This window comes from Stegodyphus dumicola, chromosome 8 (assembly GCF_044657685.1).
Source record: "Stegodyphus dumicola isolate Sdum_Otavi_A_Nest chromosome 8, ASM4465768v1".
Taxonomy (NCBI): Eukaryota; Metazoa; Arthropoda; class Arachnida; order Araneae; family Eresidae; genus Stegodyphus; species Stegodyphus dumicola.
This window is the reverse complement of record NC_140775.1, coordinates 37048090-37072050: the sequence shown is the minus strand read 5'-3', so window position 1 is coordinate 37072050 and position 23961 is coordinate 37048090. Positions and strand designations below refer to the sequence as shown.

At 30.7% G+C, this 23961-nt stretch overlaps 2 protein-coding genes across 3 annotated transcripts in view; one reads left to right on the top strand and one right to left on the bottom strand.

Annotated features, from left to right (window-relative positions):
• LOC118197917 (uncharacterized) overlaps positions 1–16326 on the bottom strand; it is a 96106-nt gene extending 79780 nt beyond the window's left edge. The window contains exons 1-2 of the mRNA XM_085821739.1: positions 16256–16326; positions 7296–7499 (exon numbers count right to left, since the gene is read on the bottom strand). Coding sequence (XP_085677865.1) covers positions 7296–7497 — 202 coding nt within the window. The 5' untranslated portion in view covers positions 7498–7499; positions 16256–16326. The remainder of the gene's footprint in view (positions 1–7295; positions 7500–16255) is intronic.
• A 311-nt stretch (positions 16327–16637) lies between these two features.
• The window catches only part of Ubr1 (Ubr1 ubiquitin ligase), an 82472-nt gene continuing 75148 nt past the window's right edge, over positions 16638–23961 (top strand). Inside the window, exon 1 of one of the 2 annotated variants that reach the window (XM_035369484.2) lies at positions 16638–16728. The gene's annotated coding sequence lies outside the window, so the exon portion shown is untranslated. Of the gene's footprint in view, positions 16729–17035; positions 17266–23961 lie in introns of those variants that run through there. The other variant, XM_035369485.2, reaches the window with a different exon arrangement.

The following is a 23961-nucleotide window of genomic DNA, read 5'->3' as shown; positions in this document are numbered from 1 at the left end:
TTTTTTTTTTTTTTTTTTCCCAAATTTTTAAAACTAAAATATTCTAAAAAATAGCTTTTGAGTGTCTGTTTTACTATGCATTAATTTTCGAAAAAGAACTGAATTTTAATTAGTAGCACTTATGTAGTTGGACATTGCAATACTAACAATCTACAATAAAATAAAATTATTTTTAATTAAACCAATTATATTCTAATTTGCTGAAAGTTTCCTCCTTCAGTAATATGTTATCAAGCAGATTTTGAACAATTATGTAAAATTAAAATTTCATTACACATATAGAGCATAATTTTAACAGTTCCACTGAACTTTAATTTTTAATCATTTCTATAGCTTTAAGCTTTTATTTTTTAATTATTCCCTGTATGGAAAAAAGTTCAAAGAATATATACCAAAACAGGACATTTAACAGTTAAAAAAAAAAAAAAAAGACTGGTTAAATTTTAAATTATCCAAGGAAATAATCAAATAGTTGAAAAATTTTTGGACATAACATTAATATAAAGATACAATAGAAATAATTATTGTAAGCACTTAGTAAAGACACATAGTTTTGCAGTGTAATTTAAAATTCACACCAAAATTTTATAAAAGTGAAAGTAACGTCCTATAATGTAAAAACTGGCATTTTCTTTAAGGAAGGTTTACACATTTCCCAGTAGTCTCAATCCGGAACAACTGTAATATGAAATTTTCCCTCAGTGACGAAAAGCATCTTGAACTCTGGTGACTAATCCCTACACTTCTGTTCCTTTTGCAACACAGATGCACCCCTCTGAGAATCCATTAAACTACACACAAGAATCTTTGTTGCAAATAGGAGGTGATTTCTTATAGGGGGGAAGCATTCGGTTCAAGATTCCCCGTCCTTTCAAGGCTTTTACTGCTACCAAAGCCCCCACCTCAAAAGGTTTAGATCAGGTGAGTATAGTTGCCACTCTATGCAAGAAATATTCTCTCAAGGTCCTCTACCAAGTTTGCTCTGTATGGACATACATTATCATCCCTTAGGGTAACAGCCGGACTAGCTGTTGCAGCATACAGTCAATCTGGAATCAAGAGTTTCATCCTCATACCTTTCAGCCATACTTTTCAGTACTTCTTGCAAAGACAAGCAGGGCAGTGTAATAGCTGAAAGAAATTCCAGGCTGTAGTCTGCACTGAAGGGATACTGTTCAATAACATTTGACATTATAAGAAATTCCAGGCTGTACTATTATGTAGTCTGCACTGAAGGGATACTGTTCAATAACATTTGACATTATTATTATTCAAATGTTATTGAACAGTATCCAATATACTGTTCAATAACATTTGAATAATAATAATGTCAAATGTCCGTTATTCAATATTCATTTTCTGTTCAGATCTTCACATTTTATAATCAGATTCCAAAACTTTGACTCATCCATAAACAGTACACAGGACCACTTAGATGCTTTCAGATTCACATGCCAATGACTCTTCTACAATATTCTTCTTTCTGGCTTTGTGTAAAGAGATACAAACTTGTGATACCTAGGTCTGCATATAGCCCTTTTATAGGAAATCTCCAATACATGATAGTAGAGATATTGATCTTCCAATTATTACAGCATACTGCTCTTAAAATTGACACTTGGATTAAACTAACTAAGCCATATATTTACCATCAGGGGTGTGTATCACATCCTCAATCAGGACTTCTGAAATTATTTCCAAAGCCAAAAAGTTACAGAGTGCACCAAAGATAATGGCAACAACTTTAATGAATGTCCTGCTTCAAGTATGTAGTATTAAGAATAATCCAGTATTTTTTTTATTTATTTATTTATATTTTTAGAGTGATCACAAAATAACTAAAATCAAAAATCATCTTTAAAAAGTTTTTCATCAAACTCAACTTCGTAAAAACCAGGCAGAAAGGCAGAGTCTTCAAGTAATGCCTGATTTGCACATTTACAGACAGTAAGTCTTAAATGATCACATTATACAATATTTGCACTCTTTCTATGAACATAACGAGTTTTTTACAAGGAAAATTTAAACATGTATATTATACAGCTCAGAATTTATACTGTGAGAATTTATACTCTTGGAAAGCAGTGTATATTTTACACTAAAGCATATTGTGAAAATAAAATATTGATAAAATTGCAAATATAAAGATAAAAAGAAAGGAGCTGATTTGGGAAAAACTGTTCATCATTGAGATTGTTCTATGCTGTAATACTAACAGCCAAGGCTTTTACAATTGCATACTATTACAATACCAAAAAAGATATTTAATGTCAAGTAATCAACAATGCTATCATGAAAATCCCATGTATCAGGTAAAAAGCAAAGACATTTGTTAGTGCCAGTCTTAAAAAGGCTGTTATTACAATATGATTGTTTATTTGTACAGAATATATAATCACCAAATTTTTAGTTAATACCACTGATTACTTGTGTTTATTGTTTAGAGATAAGTTCTTTCAGAAAGCCAGTACTTGGATTATATTCAGCATAGAATGTAAAAATATGAAACATATTAAATCATTTCTGATTTTTATTCACCATTCTGTATCTGTGTATCTATGCATAATCATCTACTGGAAAAAGCATACTGAAAATTATTAAATTTTGTTAATTTTACATTACTTATTTAAAAGAGTAATTTATAGAACATTTGTGTATATTTAATTATCTTTTCATATTATAATAATTATACATATTATAGAATACTAAATAAATATGTAAACAGTGAGAAAATGAAAGACAGTAAAATTTCAAGGGGGGGAAAAACTAGAAGAAAGAAAATTTAAAAATTAGCAAAACACAGTTTCTCCCCCTCCTCCCCCCCCAAAAAAAATAGTACATGAACTTGCCATTAGTGGCATCTATGAAGAGAATAAAGCTTTGTTTACACAGTGGTTTCTAAATCATAAGTGCTCTATGCCGAGTTTCGTTGCTAGGCATCGAGTGAACATTTTTGCCTACACTCCAGTTTGGTTAAATACTCTAATATGAGTGTGTAGGTGCTAATGATCAGCATTACTAAGAGAACACAATATCAGGTGTTACTTAAGCTGTTGTACTGCATTACACACTGCTCATCAAAATTAAATAAGAGTCTGAAAAAAATATGCTCATTACAAGTTCTAACCAAAATCTAATAATGTTATTCATGTAAATTACCTGCAACTGAATGCAAATTTAACTTTTGCACATAAAATATGCAAATTATATGATTGACAATAATATACCGGTGGGTGGACATAAATTTGAAATTTGGTGTGTACTTTTTTTGGTACTATTCGGTTTTGAAGGCCGTAAAAAATTGCAGCAAAAATGTATGCACAAAAGCACCAAATCTAGCAAACGCGCCCATTTAAAAACGCGTCAAATCTAGCATACGCGTTGATTTCAGATTGCATAAGTTTATATAGTTTTATATTTCTTAAGACGTCATTGACATACTAGTTTAATTTTTAAATTCTTTTTTGATTTTAAATCCTTTTTTTGATATCCTATGAATTTAACAATTTGGGAATTGCCCATGACGAAAAGTCAGCAATAGAATTTTGGGTAAAGTGCAGAATCACCCACTGCTTGACGCGTTTTTAAGAATTGCACATACTCGGTATCCATGTGCATATCGACCTATTTTCACTTTAAAAAAAAATCCCAGAATTGCACAAAAATGGCACTGTGCACACCCTTGACTTTATCTATATACACATCGACCTATTTTCACTTAAAAAGTAAAAGAAAATTGACAAAATTTCAACTGTTTTTTTTACCCTTGTAAAAAGTGGCAAACAAATAAGTGAGCGATTCTGCACTTCTGAATTCCGATTCTGAATATTTTCAAAGAAAAGGCATCATTCATTATAGAGAATTACTCTTGAACAACCAACAAGATGAAATTATGCTTTAACGATAAGTTGGTAGCGAAATAGCGATGCAGGCATCCATTCAGTTATGTTTAGCAATTTCTATATAAATTATAATAATGATCTGAAATAGTTATTTACTCTTATGCTTCCATTCAGTCATGTTTAGCCTTTTTCATATAAATTATAATAATAAAAAGTATTATATGAAATTAACCTTTCATCTAAATTAAAACATTAATCTTAGATAGTTATTTACTATTATACTTGCTTTCTTGCCGCAATTATTTTTGGCAGCATTGGCATCAACAATAGTTTTGCAATTTTTTACGGCCCTCGAAACCGAACAGTACCCTTTTTTTTTTTTAATGTGATTTCTGAGAACACTCAGTTTATTGGTGATGATTCAAAGTATCACTTGAGTAAAAGGCAAAAGTGGAGGTTAACTGTAGACTAATTTATTTGTCCCTCATTTTTAATTTTCATAAATTTAAATTTAGTATTTTGAAATTAATTAAATGCCAAACAAGGTATTTTGTAATAAATAATGCTTCTGTACAAACTGGTTTTAATCATTCTGCAATAAGTAACTGTAATGTTTTCCTTTTGTCAATATCCTTTAATTTTAATAAGCAATGTATTATAGTACCCTCCCATTTTGTTTGTATTTCAGAATATAAGCAGCACTTTTCAGCTCCTCCTAGCCTAGACAATGAAAAACAAACCTGTATGATGCCACAATTATTCTCAAAGAGATAGATATCTAATAAAACTTCCATAAAGATTTCTCCTTAAACACTTTAGAAAATGAAGAGCATTTAATCTTAAATGAGCAATTTCAAAGGATGCAAAGAAATGCATTGATCATTTATGACTCTCCTTCAAACACAAAATCAAGACAGCTTATTTCTATATACTAGCCAGCTGATCTAGTTAATAATGAACCTAATTGTACAACATAGATCTCTGTCAGAACTTTCCAAAAATAATGCTTAGAAATAAGACTGAGAAATACCTGCAGTTTTAATATTGACTACATGTTTAAATATACCCTGTTCCTTAAAAGTACTATTTCTTTTAAAGATACTGGATTGTATGCAAACTAAAAAATATAACAGCATATACTAATACTTCACAAACAAGTACACACCAATATAGTTATACACGTACTTTTTACTGTTACATATTTTAATAAATAATTATGACACTACACAAATGTGCCTAGGAAAACCCACAATCATAAATGTTCATTTGAAAACCACCAACTTCAAAAATTGCTCGTATAAGTAAATGCTCACACAAGCAAATGATCAGGCAGAATAATATGCACATAAAAATATTCTTAAATAACTACCATTCATAATACTGCCAAGATTTTTATTTCTTTGACTCTGAAATAAACATTTCTATACATGTATACCTTTAAATGCAGATTGTACTTCATCTATCCTGCCTGTAAATGTTCTTCATGCACATATGTTCAAACAGCACAAAAATTAAATTGTACAAATCTTTAATGAGTATGGTTAATATGTTTAAGTTAATAAGCTACTTTAAAATAAAAATGGAAAAGAATAACACACTAAGTAAATCTGACTGCAAGAAAATCAATGATAATTGTTATTTATTTTAGCAGGAGCAAGATTTTTTCAACGTCTACCAAAGTATTCATAACTTCAGCAGTTTGTGAATTAGACTTCCTTGAGGCTTTCACATCTAGAAAAATCTAGTTCTTACTTATTATCAGAAACAACTTTGCAAAAATCACTAAATTTTCAGAATGTGCCAAACTCTGGAAACCATGTACACAGCCATTCTTTTCACAATCTATGTTCATAACAATCCTTCAGCCAAGCAATATCATCATTTTTATATGCATCCTTTTTGTTGTATTCCAAGTTGCAGTTTTTATACACAAACTGCGACTTTTTTTTTTTTTTTTTTTTTTTTTTGTGAGAGTGTGTGTGTGTGTGTGTCTTGAACTCAATTTCAAAAAAGGCATTTAAGGAAGTGGAATCTGCAACAATGGAAGAAACTGCAGTAACATTTCTGCAGGAATGCAATATTTTATATAAAATCACATAAGGGAACAATAATGAAATGCTATTGCTAGATAGCTGGTGCACAATGCCTGCACAGACTCTTCGCACATGGACAAAAACTCTTCGCACATGGGGTTGGACAGCACAATATACTTACAGTAAATATTGCTAATTACAGGACATAATGAGAGATATATTTGATTCAGGATGGAGAGACATATTACAGAACTTCCATTACATGAGCTACTATAGCAAAGTTTTTGATAACCAGTGCTCATGCTAAATTGCTGGTTTTAGTGATGTCAGAAACACAAAACGGACAATATGCAATGCAAAATAGGTACTGTTCAGTGTCCCTTTCACTGTCTTTTCCTCTTTCGGGAATGTTTTTGAGCGAAGATACCATCAGTTGCATTAAAAACAGTTTGGCCTGTAGTATTGTGAAAAACATTATTGTTCTAAACCAGATATTTCTTAAGATGCCAGTACAAACTCCTTGGAGATTGATGAAATTTTAAAGGGGGTCAATGAAATTTTAAAAGGGATCAATGATGATCAAGGAGTCGATAGCCGGATGTGCATAAGCAATTGATCGGCATGATAAAGATCCTATTGATTACAAAAACATTATAAATAAATTGGTAATTAATTGTAAACTGATAAGCAATATCATATAGCACATAAAAAACCATATAATATAGGGGGAAAATTCACAAGAATTATTTAATGCATTTTAAAAATCAATAATACTTTTTTAAACTATATATATTTTTTATGCTAATAGTATATTCTAAAAACATAAAATGCAAGAACACAAGAAAACATAACCAAAAATATATGAAGAATATAAAACTTTTCTGAAGATATATAGATATATTGTTGCATAAAAGCGACTCGCAAAATTTAAAATATTTTAATGTTTGCTTTCAAGTCATTAAAATTTTTAATGAGCCAACATGGCTCATAGAATCGTGATATATTTGATCTTGATGTTATGCCACAAGAAGAGTTGATTGCATTTAAGAAGGATGTTCAAGCCCAAGCTTATTCAAAACGTATGTGTATGCAAAGTTTCGGAATTTAAAAGTCATCTAAGAGAAATCCCATAATAAAAGCTGTTACCAAATAACATTATTGAGATTTCTCTCTGCAGGCTTTGGTCAAATTAATAATTTACTATGGAAACAAGAAGTAGGTTGAATATTTTTTAACAACGTGACTTAAGAATTAAGCAATATGATGCCAAATATTTTTAAAAATTGCATCAATACATCAAGTGCATCCATACAGTAATTAAATCTAAACTTTTGTGAAATTTGTATTTACGACTTATTTCTGTGATACTTTATTTGTATTTGTAAAATTAAAAATTACAGAGATAAAGTCTAGAATTCACCTGCAGAAAAGGATCCTGCAAGATCAGCTGGTATCGCAGCAGTATACACACAGGAATTTTCTATCGTCATATTAGGATTTATATATACAGTGGATGCTGGCTGTGAAACGGGAATACGAACATCAGACTGCTCTGGTGATTCCACTGCAATTTGCTGATGAGTGCTGAGCAAAGAGCACTCACCCTCTACATCTTCTGTCATGGCTAGAAGATACAACAGTTTTCAGTTTTTCAGACAATATGCAAACATTCATTACATATCTATGCTTAATTTATTAAAGTCTAATTTATTTCTTGCTGAATGCATCAGGTGGAGTGCAAATAATATTATTAATTCATCTATCTAAAGTGTACATCAAAATTCAATTTAGTTTAAGAATGGTTTTATAGAAAACCCCATGAAACCTCTCTTTCAGAAAGAGTAAAGATGATCTGCATTATAGCTGAATATATAAAAAAATCATATACTATTCTTGGTTACATCAATTTTCTAAAATTCTGAGTAGTTCCTTGATATGTAGCAAATTTCTAAAATTAAAATATTGCTTAAACATGTATACATAGTAACAGTACAAAAAATATTATGGATTTTACACTTTTTCATTTATTTTATTACGATTAAAATATTTTTTAGCATGTATACATAGTAATAGTACTAAAAATTATAATAGATTTTACACTTTTCATTTATTTTATTTTAACCTCAAATCACAAAATGACATTTAATTAAAAAATTAGTCATAAAAAATTACACTTAAAGTTTCATACATTTAAATACATGATTTTCTTTTATATTTGCTTATTTAAATAATATATTTCTAGTGCGTAATGCAGAATATTTTTGCTCCTTTAAAAAAAAAGACATGATGTGCCAGTCTCTAACAAAATTCAAAGGCTAATGTTTACAAATTGGTGCCCTTAGTTTTTTTTTTTTTTTTGGAGATCCTTTATCGACACCAAGACTGGCACCAGGAAGGCACTGATTTCGATCCCGAAAGACCCTTCACCTTCGGACCTCTCAAAAAACTGCTACCAAATCTTCACAAATCCTTCCGACCCACTTAAAACGATCGCTTATCCCATCTGCTGTGAATTTTGCCAGATTATAAGCTCTTCCCAAAATTCATAAAAGTGTATTCCTTTCACATAAAATTTAGGCACTGCTTCGTATCTGTTAGCTAAATATTTAATTTCTAGATTTTTAACTTATTGGATAATAACATTTACACCATAAAAAATTCAATACAGTTTGCAAAAAAAGTTAAAGGTATTTCTCTACAAAATTTCCTGATGGTTTATTTTGATATTAAATCATTATGGTACTATTCGGTTTTGAGGACCCTAAAAAATCACTAAACTATTGTTGATGCCAGTGTTGCCAAAAATAATTGCGGCAACCCTAACGCAAGAAAGGAAGTATACTAGTAAATAACTATCTAAGATTGATGTTTTAATTTAGATAAAAGGTTAATTTCATATAATACTTTTTTATTATTATAATTTATATAAAAAAGGCTAAACATGACTGAATGGAAGCATACGAGTAAATAACTATTTCAGATCATTATTATAATTTATATAAAAATTGCTAAACATAACTGAATGGATGCCTGCATCGCTATTTCGCTACCGAGCTATCGCTAAAGCATAATTTCATCTCGTTGGTTGTTCAAGTATAATTTTCTATAATGAATGATGCCTTTTCTTTGAAAAAATTCTCGGTAAAGTGCAGAAGCGCCCACATATTTGTTTCCGCTTTTTACAAGGGTAAAAAAAACAGTTGAAATTTTGTCAATTTTCTTTTACTTTTTAAGTGAAAATAGGTCAATGTGTACATAGATAAAGTCAAGGGTGTGCACAGTGCCATTTTTGTGCAATTCTGGGATTTTTTTTTAAAGTGAAAATAGGTCGATATGCACATGGATACCGAGTATGTGCAATTCTTAAAAACGCGTCAAGCAGTGGGTGATTCTGCACTTTACCCAAAATTCTATTGCTGACTTTTCGTCATGGGCAATTCCCAAATTGTTAAATTCATAGGATATTAAAAAAGGATTTAAAATCAAAAAAGGATTTAAAAATTAAACTAGTATTTCAATGGCGTCTTAAGAAATATATAAGTATATAAACTTACGCAATCTGACATCAGCGCGTACGCTAGATTTGGCGCGCTGTTAAATGGGCGCGTTTGCTAGATTTGGCGCTTTTGCCCATACATGTTCGCTGCAATTTTTTACGGTCCTCGAAACCGAATAGTACCATCATTATTTACCAATGTTCTAGTGGAAGGTGCATTAAGATGTCTAAATACTAGATTTCGTGAATTTCATTTCTCCTGCATCGAAACTGATGAACTAATTTCACTTACTCAACTCTGTTTGATACAAACACATTTTGTTTTTCAAAATAAGTATTATAAACAAACTGAGGGATTAGCCATGGGAAGTCCTCTTAGTCCAATCCTTGCTGATATCTACATGCATTATTTTAAATCTAAAAATAATTTTTATTAGTATTTGAAACTTTAAACTTCCTAGTTTGGTTCTGCTACGTAGACGACACATTTAATCTGTTTGATGGTAATGAAACTGATTTAAATAATGTTCTTTCAATAATGAATTCAATTGATCCTGCTATTCAGTTCACTTTTGAACTTGAGATATTCAATTCTCTTCCGTTCCTTGACATTTTGGTCATACGTAACACATCCGACTTTAGCACTACTGTTTACCATAAACCTTCATCGGTTTGCCTTCCACCACACTTCAAATCATGTCATCCGACGAAACAGAAGTTGCCTCCATTTTATTTCAGTGTTTTCCATGCACTTCAAGTTTGCTCCTCCAAATCAGCTTTTGATCAAGAACTAAATTATTTAAAAGCAGTTGCTATTGACAGGGGCTTTACACCCATTATTAACCATGCAGTTAAAAAATTCTCATCACACATCAAAAGGTACAATCCTGTTTTAGGTTATTATAGGAATCCTGTTGTTATTCCTTTCTTTCCATCAATTAGCTATAAAATTGCATGTATTTTTCAGAAATTTAACTTTCGGGTTGTTTTTTCTTCCATCAATAAAATTCCTAGTTTCATGCTTAAGGACTCCATTCTGGATATGAATTCCTGGAGTATTTACAGGATTCCCTGCCACTGTGGTTTAATTTACATTGATCAAACAAAAAGAGCCTTAAAATTTCATGTTAAAGAACATGAGGCATATGTTAGGAAAAAGGAAACACAGAAATCCGCTGTTGCTCAGCATTGTTGAAATGAAAATCACTTTGCATTTTTCTGCAGCCACAATTATTCAGAAAACCATTGGTGAATTAGAATTTTTAGAAGCATTTCACATCCAAAAAAACATTTCTGTTCAAGTTAATGATCTCAATTGCAATCCATCTTTACCTTTAGCCTTTATAGAAATTTTGTTTTAGTTTTTCTTGTTTCATCAATAGATGGCACAAGTAGCTTAACTTCTGTCCAACATTTCTTATCTTATCTTTCTTCACCCTTTATTTGGTTCATTTGTACTTAGCAACTGAAGAAGTAAGTTAGTTGGTTTCCCTTGAAAGGTCAACTAATTTCTACTAAATGAGCATAATTACATCGTTCAGTGACTGCATTTTCATTTGTAATTATACCTTTTCAAATTTCCATTTTGAATTTAATCAAGATTCAATTTTAACTATCTAATGAGTTACTTAATTTAAATATAATTCTAACTACTTTTGTCACAGGAGATAATACACTAAATACTCTATTAGAAAACAAATTATGTATATATATAAATTTAAATATAATTAATAAATTTCTACTTATGATTATCACCTAGGAAAGGAAGGTTTAAAACTATTTCAAATTGTAATTAGGAAATGGTAAAGCTTAAAAAGACTGTGATTAATAACTTGTAATAAACTTAAAATAAGTTTAATATTTGTATTGGTATGCCTCAAAAATGTACATTTTAAAATAAAATAATAATAAAATTTATGTGTCAGGGAAGTACCTACATAGGCTTGGGATTATAAATTACTATGGCTTTGTACTTTTAATAATAATTTTTTCCTAAAGTGAATTTGCTTTCTAAATTTCTCATTTTAACATTTCACTACTTTTGATTTTGTGCAATTCTTAACCCATACCTATATGGTTTAAGAAACATAAATTAAACAATTGAAGAGTTAGGTTCTGGGAACAACTTCCCCTTGAAAAGGTCTGTCTCCTGCCTGCTTAACAATTATTCACTTGCGATTTAGTTTTAAAATTTTTAAAAGATTTCAGGATAATTTTTGGATTGTATAATATTTTTTATGTATTTATATGCTTATCTGTATTTACTTATGTTTTCTGAATTTGAATGATACTGCAAATTAGTTCACAGCAGTAATCATTTTATTTATTTTCAACTGAATTCACATAAATAAAACAATTTGCTGTATATAAATGAGATGTATTTGTTTATACATATATATTGATGACATAATGTTGTCCATCGCAGTTAATTTGATATCAGATGAGTGCTTGACTAATGAAGACTCCAATCATTCTGCAGTCACGGGTGGAATAAAGATAAGTGATCACTAAAATTTCGGTTATATAATAAAAGATGCTGGGAACTTTTGAGGAATAGCAAAATCACTTGATAATCCACACATATCTTAATTTCTTGTTGATTACTCTCACAGCACGTCACAACGGAGACAATCCATGCCTCACAATTTTGATGATGATGCATTACATTTTTAATACAAGTAGCAAAGCAAGAGACATCCTTCAGATAGAAAATGCATAGTTGGATTGCTCAGGTACTTCTAGCAAAATTTTTCATTAATCCGATTGGCTAAGGAGTTTCGAAAAAAGTTATTACCAGTTTTAGAATACAGGGGGGGAAACCAAAAGGAGGAATTAAGAGGGATATTGCAATTTGAATGATAATGTTTTTGCTAAAAAGCCTTATCTATTGCTACATCTTTTTTTCTCAAAGTGAGGGAATATGTAAAAGAAATACCTACTTTTTTAATAATAAATTAAATATAATACTTTGACTTCTTTTTGGCTCCCCTTTTCATTAAAAAAAAAGCAATAACTTTTCTAACAAAATCCTTACTTCCTGTAATTCTGAAAAGTGATCTGTCATCTGATGTCTATTGTGCAATTATTCCTGAAATGTGACAACCAAATATTAATCTACATAATCTTGCTCTTTCAGACACCACTTCTTTTAGTTCACTGTTTTAGTCGACCTTCCTTTTCCCCTCCTGCTAGCCATACAAAATTTACTTTCCTCTTCTTCTATTGTCTAATAAGATATAAGCTGTACAAAGCTGTGGGGTGCATGTTGCACCCATAAATAATGCTGGTAAACTTATTTATATGTTCAGGAGGTTCACTATTATGAAATAAAAATTATGTGTTAAAATCTGAAGCCACATCTGAAAATTTTTCTTTTCCATTCTCTCATCTTAAGCATGCATGCAACTGTTTTTTGAATGCTCAAGCCATCTTCCTAAATCATTATACAAGTATATATGGTTAACTCACCCCAGTGCTTGAATCACACCAATATTTGCAATGTTTCTATACTGATTTTTTTTTTTTTTTTTTTTTTACAAATTTATTTTTATTCTTAACCCCTCGAGTACATTTGATGTCTGAGACACGTCATTCACTTTTTTCACCTAGAAGCGGATGACGTGTCTAAGACGTCAAACCAAAAATTAAACTCTTGGGTACATTTGACGTCTGAGAGACATCATTCACTTGTTTTCCCTAGGAGTGGATGACGTGTCTAAAACGTTATTTGAGGTTAGACACAATTTTGTTCATTTCATTGTAGCTTGTATCAGTCATAATAGAAGAGGCAATTACAGTATTTCAGTGCGATACACTGCCCCATTATGTGAAAAATAAGGAATATATTTTATGATAGTGATAGAAAAAGTGACTTTGAGAAATCTAAAGAATTGTTTAGTGATCCTGAAATTGACAATTACAATGAAATACAAAGCGAAGGTGATGAAGACGATATTGAACTAGAAAATGATGACAATTGTAATATAATATCGAAGACGCACAAGACGTCTATCGAGCAGTGATAGTGAATCTCCTCGTGAACCAGTATCAGAGGAATGGATTTGGGAAGAAGAAAATGTAGCCGATATAAAAAGTTTTTCTGAAATATCTGGAATTAATCCTTTGAGCCTGCGTAGACTAGGTGGTAATCCTACGCCTTCAGATGTTTTGAAAGAAGTCTTGAATGAAGATTTTTGGGACAGTATAGTAGAAGAGACGAATAGATATGCCAGACAAGAGATAGAAAAAGAAGATTGAGTAACAAAAAAAAAAAAAAAAAAAAAACACCAAAGGTGGTTTCCTGTAAGTTCTGATGAAATGAAAGCTTATATTGCATTATGCATCTTGATGTCGCAAATGAAGAAGCCAAAAATGCATATGTATTATTCAAAACGATATGCAGTAAGTACTCCAATTTTTGCCAGCACTATGCCACGCGAAGGTTTTTTTGATATTTCAAGCTTTCTACATTTTACGGATAATGAAAAGGAAAATAAAGATGGCAGAATAAGAAAGATTAGAAATATAGTGGATTACCTAAATAAATTTTGTTACCTTTATACTCCCAATAGTGAAGTAGCTACTGATGAATCACAAACAAAAATTATATCCGTTCCACATGCAAATATTTTCTCAAATAAATCCGTACCCACGGGGTTAATATCTGACACAAAAGTTGTTTCCTTACTTGGATAGTTTGTTACAAGATACATTTGATTCATTCTACTGCGTTTACTATTTTACTTGTAGTTTGTATTTGTTTTCAGATTTAATTTGCTCAAAATATTTTGTATTTAAATCAAAAAATGGCTGTGTTGCTGTTTTATGCTATTATTTGGATTTTAATAGACAGCCTGTAGAACCTGAACTGGGGTAACTTAAAGAACTATTAAGTTTAGAAAATTTGCATCATAAGTTCAAAAATAGGCTAAACCAATTGCTTATCTTAACACATTAACCCCTTGGGAGTAATTAAAGGAAGATTTAAGTTTAGAAAATTTGTATCATTTAAAGTTCAGAAACAGGCTGATCCAGTTGCTTATCTCGACACATCAAACCCTTGACAAGAATGTGCTGACAGTTATTCATATTTTGGTTTAATCCTAGTATCCAGTGCACACGGGATTTGGCTACTTTTGGTGACTTTATAATGAGCAATAAAAACAGGACATATACGATGAGTAGTAAACGGGTCACTCAAAGAATATATATAGTTATACTTAGTATATAGTGTATAGTATATACATAGACGTTGTTTGGGTATATATATAGTGTATAGTACATAGACGTTGTTTGGATAATTTTTGGTGTTGGCGATAATTTTCAAAATTGCGCCAAGGCTGCACCGTATACTAGGATTTTACCCATATTTTTTCTACATTATTTCCAAAATGCAAGATTAGGATAGTTAGAAATTAGCACTGATAATACAGGCATGGCAATATTTCTCGATTTTCATTTTAAATTTTATTAGATTTTTTTTTTTTTTTTTTTTTTTTTTTGTATAATTACGTTTACTTTTACACACAAATTAATTGCACAGGTGCTTTTACCTACAATAAATTTATAGGTTCATATTTCTAGATATAAATAATACTTGATGAATTATCTATTTGTAACAAATCTTAGTAACAAAATTTTTTAGATAAAATCATTGTTTAAACAATATTATTGTTATTACTATTTAGTTTTTAAATTATTCACTGTTGAAAATTACATAGCTAACATGGTAAAATTAAAAACAATAGAAATGTTTTTCCTAACTAACAGCATTAACAAAAAAAAAAATTTTAACTTACTCCACATATTAATTATTTAATAGAAATCGCATCTCCCTACAATATAACGATTTTCAAATAGTAACTTTAAATATAAACAAAAACCCAAAGCACTGTATCATTAATGCTTTTTGAAACTCTCGCCAATTATCCAAAACTAAGAAATCCACTCCTAAAGGAGATACACTAAACTCCTACAGCACACTTCTCCGTTTCCCTTTGCTGAAATCCTATTTACAGATTTTCAGTAAATGGACTCAAATTATCAACAATTAATTTATGTTTCATAGTATATGCTGTTTTTTCAATAAATTTATAAGCAACATAAATGCAACAGTTCAGACATGAAAACCGAAACATTTACAGCTTAAATTTAATGATGGTAATTATGTTGGACTTGGTGATGTGATCAGTATTAGTCATTATGACCATCTTTCAGGCAAAATGCAGTAAAATGATTTTCCTTTAATATTTAAATAAAACTCATTTATTTAAATGTAAACACTTGATTAGCTAAATGTAGCTAATTTAAACAGATCGCCTGTGACAAGAAGGCAATGAGAATATCAACACATATTCCAATATGTGGTTAAAATATCAACATTTACCAAATTCATAAAAGTGAAGCAACAACCTCTGTTAAGCCTAGATTCAGTTTCTATACTAACATCTATGCCAAACACAGGTTGTTGCTTTACTTTTATGATTTATTTCAGGCATGTTTCTCTTCTGTCTTGATTAACCAAAATAAAATACACGATAATTTATGTTAAACTGTAGAGACGAAAATATTTAAATTTCACAAGTTGTTTTTTTTACACCTATAAATGCAATACACACTTAAAAATTCCCGCTATTCTAAAATTTTCAAGAAAAATCATTTTATTGCATGACACCACATGAGTCTTGCAATTGCAAAAAACACATGTCATATCGAAAAATATAAACTAATATGGCGTCCACACGAGCGCAGCTCCGCGCGAACGTTTTCTAAATGATTTTCTATTTCTTATAATTATACATTAAAATTGCTGAATAATAAATAGCTAACAATTATGCAAATATTTCAAAAATTTATAAAACCATATAATTCTTCATAAAGCTTACCATCAGCTTTCCGAATACTCTTTAAGCGTTTCTTCGGGATAATTCCATCACTTTTAACAAGACCGGAAGTTACGTGCTGCCCTCTGCTATTTTTGATGCGACTTGTTAGGCATTTCAATATTATTTCTTCAAATTAATAAGTTTGATGAAAGTACATGATTTAAGGAACATAAAGATTTAGTGAAGCAAAGGAAAATTATGCTAAAATTTTGCTAAATGGTGGCCTAAATACAAAATAAAATATAATTTTTTTTCCCGCCTTTCAGATTTCTTTATATGTTTTCTGCATCGTAATTGAGTTTGTATTTAATAAAACAATCCATTAAATTTTTACCTAAATTTCTAAAATATTTTTAAAAAAACTACTTTTCATGTAGAGGAAATGAAATGAAATGACATCATGATAAAATAGTCCAGATGTAATGATTGATAGTTATATTTAGAAGCTGATTTTACCATGTTATTCAGCTCAAGTAGGTTTAAAAGTTTACTTTTGTACCTTATTGCTTCTCCTTTTTATCATTATCTTCAGAAAGTTAACACAGTGTATGATTTAGTATTTGTTTGGAAACGCTTAACTGTCTTGTATGTGCGACATAAAATAACATTAACATTTAGGATACATTCAACCACGGTTTTGTGCATTAAAACGGTTTCAAAATAATATTAGAATTCTAATTAAATTCCTCTTTCTATTGTTCCAACAGCCTCACTGTATTATGCAAGTCTTGAATTATAAGTAATATGGTAGTAGTTAATCCGCAGTGTTAAGTCTGATGTAATATTTTTCCTTTCTGGTAAAAACAATGCAAATTGTACTGTCTTATACTTTTTATATAATTCCAAGCAAAAATTAAACCCGTATGTGTGCAAAAATAGAAGTCATTCTTCGCAACAGTTAGAATTTTCTGAAAATATTCTGCAATTCATTGTTATCCGGACGTCATTCTTTCCATATGTGAATTTATGAATCTACTTCTGCGGTAATTAGTCAAAAATTAAGCAATTAGGTAATTTTAGATTTATTTAAATTTGAATTATGCTATTATGCTCCTAGAAATAGTGCCACATCGTTTTGTTGATAGTAATTGTGCAAACTTTTGTTGTATTGATAAGTAGAAAATTTTATATTTATAAGCAAGTGTATTGTTGGGTTTTCATCCGCAGAGAACCCGTTAGCGCCGTTGCATTTTTACTCGCCAAGCTCGCGGTTCATCGACGATAAGCCGAGCCGTGAACGTGATATTTTGTAAACGTGATTTTTAGTGCATGTAAATTTAAGTTAGCAGATAAAACAATATATTAAGCATATGGTAGTAAAAATTCACAGATAATAAGCATGTAGATGTAAAACTAATCGGTTAAACGTGATATACGAAAATAAATTTGTATTAAATTCAAGTTAGCACAGAAAAGAATATATTATTAAGCATAAGACTATATAAGTGTTTATAACGGGAATAAAAATTCATTTAAGAAATATAAATTAGTATTAATATACTGAAATTTACCGGTTAAACGTGATATACGAAAAAAATTTGTCTTAAATTCCAGTTAACACAGAAAACAATATATTCCTTACACCAGCAGTGGTTTGCTAATTTTGATGACCATGTTGATGCATCAAACTATTCCGTCATCTTAGATAATCAATAATATTTTTTTATTTCAATTTAATAATATATTTATGTCACACCTGCCATCCTCTGAAAGGTTATTGTTAGAAAAGCATTAACAATATATTACCTTGTTAAAATTTTACACCATAAAAATTGATTTATTCTCATAATTTTAGATAACAATAACCAATAATAAAAGTAAAAGCATCACTTAATTATTTAAAATGCACATGCACGTTTTTGCAGTCTACGAAAAAAAATTATTTGGTACTTTTCCGTTCTGCCGGTGCAAGCGATAAAGTCGCCAATAATGGTACAACTGATGCCAAACGGAATATTCTTGCTGGTAACCTTTTACGCCTCATTTTCAAAACAAGTCGCGCTTTTTCTTATCACATTGATTGTTTCTTTCAATACTGGCATATAATTACGTAAAATTTTTATCAGATAGTACAGTTTTATGTCTAAGGCCATTTTCGGTAATTAAGTCAATTAGGATGCAATCACAGCGCTTACCCGAAGCCGAAAATATAGAAAAGGTAAAGTCAAGGGTTACATTCATCAATTCTAATGAGAATGCATTAGCGAAGTAAAGCACTGCAGTTTTACATAATTTCTGAGTAAGCTATTCGTACGAATTGAAATATTTCTTGCATTTAAACTTGTGTTCCAAATTAAGATTTAACTTGAAATTAATGTAGATAATTTTTGTAGAGTAGTTTACATGAGATGAGATCGCTTGGGGTCACGTGATATGAACCAGCGAATTAGGATGTTGAACCATGAAAGCATAGTAAATTTTTAAATTAATGTCTTTTTACAAATTTATTGGCTTTTTATAAAATTTTAAGCAATATTAAAATGTTTGTGCCTTCAAAATAAAAAAATTCGTGTAGAACATTTTTTGAATATTTTTTATGTGTATACTGTATGTTGTCGCCAATAAAGTCTGCTTGGCGAGATTTGCGCCGGCGAAACGGAAAAGTACCAATTATTTTAAACGTTGGAAACCTCATGGTTCTTAGAGCTGTTAATAATTAAGAACACAATGTGAACAGTCGTGTTACAAATTAGCATTCACCCCTTCTTTCATCCCGAACCGAGAACCGGTATCTATCTACGAAAATATTTCTATCTATTCGTTGTTAAAAAATTCAGAAATAATAATAAATAAAAGAAGAATAATATAAATCTGCAAATGCAAACAACGACAGTGATATTTCAACAAAATAAACAGAAGCGAAATAGTTGCAAACTTCGAATAAGCGAATAGGATATATCCGATGGGTTACCAGGTTTGAACTATTATCGCCAAAGTTGGCGATGTTTACATTTACCGGGTTCTTTGCAGAAGTGCTTCCGTATTGTTATTTAACTCATAAATAAAATTATATGAGGTATCCATTCTATTGTAACTATGCATTCATCTTCATTTGTATAGTTAGTAAAACTTCATTATTCATAGAGGAAAGATACGACATACATGAAAGTTTATTACAAATATTATAATTTTGTTAATAAAAGTAGTTATATTAATATAAAAATGAGAAGTTAATATTTATTATTGTTACAAGTCTAAACCATAGTTTGAATGTGAAGCACATGGTCACTGAATACTCGTATTTTGAACCCAGGTAAATGGGCTATCTTCATCAATGTTTTACTCATGTGAGCCAGTTTCTCCTAAAAAGCCCTCCACTAAGATGTTCCTTCCCCTTGAACAGATATCCCTTGTTTGTTTTTTCAAGTAATGTGAATATGAAATACACTTTTTAACGTGAATATGAAATACACTTATGTCCATAAATTAAGGCTAATTCAGAATCACATGGAAATTGAACTGTAAAGTTAAAATTTCGCCTTTGGAATTATCGCACACATTTTCAAGAATAATATGCAAATTACAGGCCATCAGATGATGTTGATATTACGTTACAATGATGAGAGTGTAAGAGAAGTGTATGTAAGGAATGGTAGTAAAGAAGTAAAATTTTTCAAAGTATTCTGTAAGCTACTTCATACCACAACCAAATAGTTATGACACAGAGGATGCATTTAGATGATTTTTTTATGTGGTAGAATTATCGGCTACCAGGAACATGAGTGTACTCAGATGGAAGCATCCAAGGAACTTGGAATAGTCCAAGTGTCATTTCTAGGCTTTGGCAACGATTCCAAAGTGATGGAAATGTCAGTAGACATTACAGTACAGGTCTTGCCAAGTTACAACGCTGAGTATGACAACCGGTATTTGGCAGTAACTGCCAAAAGATGCAGATGGAGCACATCATCAGATATCTTTAGCCATGGGTATGACAATTTCAATGCAAACCACATATGAACGTTTGCGGCAGATTGGTCTATATGCCCGCAGCATCTTGTATGTGTTCCATTCACGGCAACTCACTGTCATCAGTGGTTAACCTGGAGTAAAGAACATGCAATGTGGATATCATCACAGTGGACTTGTGTGATGTTTTCCGGCGAGTCCAGGTTTAGCTTGCAGTCTGATTTACATTGGATTTTCATTTGGAGAACTCCAGGTACCTGCTACCAGCAAGACAACATCACTGGACGACATCATTATGGTGGTGCATGATTGCTCGTTTGGGGTGGAATTATGCTGGGCTCCAGAAGATCTCCATGTTCAGATCAAAACCATGACACGCCAAATTTATGGTGACAACATTTTGAAACAGCATGTACCTTTGTTTAGGGGTGTCTTCATTGTGCAGACATTGTAAAGGAATGCCTTCAATCGGAGGATGTCACCTGTATGGAAACATTCTCACCTGACTTGAATCTGATATGGCATGTGTGGGATATGCTTGGCCAACAAATTGCATCCCATCAAGCACCTCTGAAATGTGCACCTGAACTTCAGAGAGTAATGCTTGCTGAGTGGAGTAATCTTCCCTAAGATCAGCTCAATAATTTGATACTCAGCATGCCTAAACATTGTGTGGACTGTATTTGATCTTCTGAGAGACATACAATATATTGACCATCATACCAACCATGTAATGTCAAGTTTTTAATTAGGGAGTTATTTTTTGTAATTGCGTTTGTTTTGTTTCTGACCCCTTTTTTTGCCAGAGTTGACATTATCCTTAATTTATGGACATGAGTATATTTTGTAAGTATGCAGTGGAATTCTGTGGTTTAATATATTTTTTAGTTTATAAATATATTTATGATTACTGCATCCACAGTAGATTTTATTCATTGAAATACAAATTGTGAGTGGACTTTTTGGAGATTGAAATCATGGTGTTTGCTTCTGCTAAGTCTTAAAAGTTTTGAAATTTTGCAATGGTTAGGGAGAAAAAATGTTATGTATGATATATAGTCAATTAACTATCTAGCACTAGCTTACATGTTATTTCTTAAATTTCCTGTGTGTAAATTAAAACAGTATTTATTATTAAAATATGCTAATTTACTAATTGTAATTTTTTGGCTATTTTAACAATAAATAAAGAACATAACAAATAAAAAGTAGCCATTAATAAACTGTAGGTAACATTAAGAATGTTATTTCTTTAAAAGAAACCTATATTTCAGTATGAATGCATAATAATATTACAGTATCTAATAAGATATCTTCGTTTCTACTTTTCTGTAACTTAAATCTTGCACATTCTTATTGTCATCTGTGTTACATCTTGGGCCTAAAATAATTCATTAGAGAACTTACTTACTGCCAGCTGAGTTGCTGTATGTCAGAGTTTCTTAAACTTTTTTCAGTCGCGACCCCTTTTTATCACTGAGATGCTTTTGAGACCCCCAGGACCCCATAATATTTACAAACATTTTGTAGGACCCCATAAGTATTGCGCAAATCCGACACACGCATATGTGAAACTACTGTCAATTTTGTTCACTTGTACTGTAATATACTATTGCAGTTTTAGGTCATTAACTTTAATTTCTAATTTTAAGCCATAGAACAATGTGAAAATTTTAAATAAGTAACAAACAAAATGGCAATGTTGCATGCAAAGGAAGGAAAATGAGCGTTTATATTATAGAAAGAATGCGACGAAAATTTTTTGTTTTTTTCTTTCTGTATTGTCTTATGTTTATCAATTTTCAGATACATTATGTAAAAATAATTGGCAATTGTAAAATTTTTATAATTTAAGAAAATACCAAAACTACTAAAATTTTTGGCGACCCCCATGCTGCAGTTCCCGGGACCCGTAGTTTAAGAAACCCTGCTGTACGTGAATATGCAGTTGACTGAGCAAAACTGTAGACTTAATATCAGTTCATGTTTGCTTTGCTATGATGCATCAGTTTTTGTATTAGGCTGGCAGGAAGTTCAACAGTTAGAAGGAAAAATTTTGACATGACTTCTGCGGGTAGTTTGCAAGGGTTTGCCTTTGTTCGTGAGATAGAAAGAATCATCATTTGAACGAATTCATTTTAAATTTATGAGGAGCTTGTTATCTGAAGCCATTGAGGAAGGAGAAAATTATTCGAATTTAAAAATTTTTCAGAATCCGCCGCCAAAAACCTAGGAGAAAAAATATGCAAGAAATGGTATATTAACAAAAAAAAAAAAATTAGAATCGATAGGTTTATCAGTGCAGGAACATCAAAAGGGTGCAGTAATCTTACTGGCACTCCGTGCTAGCTGGATGTGCTATCCATTTATACCGAGAAGGCACTTCGTAAGGAAAGAGTAAACACCTTATAAGATTTTTCTGTACATAAAGATTTATTAATACCTTTGATTTTAAATGGTTGCAACTGCATATGAACAGTGTAATTCTTTAGCTGTTTTAACCAAAGGGCATTCAATCTATTATATGAAGATGCTATAGAAACATGAAGTAATAAAATTAATCTTCCTAACAATATATCCCTTTTATTCAGGTATGAGATTTTTTGGTACTTCATATTTATTAATTTGCTTTAAAATTTTTTTTGAGTGATATTGAAAATTTTTATGGCTCATGTATGTCCTAAAAACAAACATAAATCATTTTGCACATAAAAAAAAATATTGTAGAAACAAAACACTCTATCAGTAGATTTAAATATATTAAAAATTGGTCTTTTCCTTTCACACAAATACATTAATAAGAATACTATACTTGTAAACAAAGCTGAGCACTGTATATCGTTTTTGATTAATTTTTAGATATAAATAGGGTATTCATGATGTGGGAAATGAGGAAACTGTGCTATTACTAAAATAAACATATTCAAAAAGTATAAAAATATATGCTGACATTGTGTTAAAAAATCTAACTGATTTCAGTTATCTGATCATAGAATGTAATAATAAAATGGAATCATTACCTTATATTTTCCCCTGAATTTGGGTAAAGTCAAATTGGTACTCTGCCTCAGAATTGATTTAAAGTCAAAATGTTACTAATTTTTTAGTATTTTGTTTTCCAGTATTTATGCCTAGATGAAAATTAGATAAAAGTATATTACATTACTGGCGGAAATTGGAGGCACATGGATACAGAGTTTGTATAAATCTTTGACTTGTTATTTTGGCTTTGTGTAGCAGCGTTAGTGCAAAAAATCACTACTACATAAAGCCAAAATAAGTCAAAGAATTACACAAACTCTGTATCCATGAACACGTCAACCTATTTTTGCTTAAAAAAATAAGAGAATTGCACAAACTCAGAATTGCGCACTTCCTTGACTTCGTCCATGTACACATAGATCTATTTTCACTTAAAAAGTCAAAGGAGCATCCTATTTTACACTAGAGCCAAAGAAAAAATATATAATCTCAATAAACTACATTTTAAATCAAACAATGAAATAACATAAAAAAGGAAATTAGTCTTATAGCATCTAAGCACTACACAAAGGAAATATCCACTTAACCTTATTTAGAAATTTCCACGGCACACAAAATTCCTGAACAGCATCCAAAAACTTTCCTCAAACCATGTTCCCTTTCTAATTGAACACTTTATATTGTGAGCATTTGAACTTTTCTTGTGACATTTGAATTATCTTTATGTTCGACCATACACATTTCCTTTGTTCAAACAGGACACTTCCATTGAATTACATCCAACAAAGTTTTTCTTCTGTCCTCAACCACTTCAA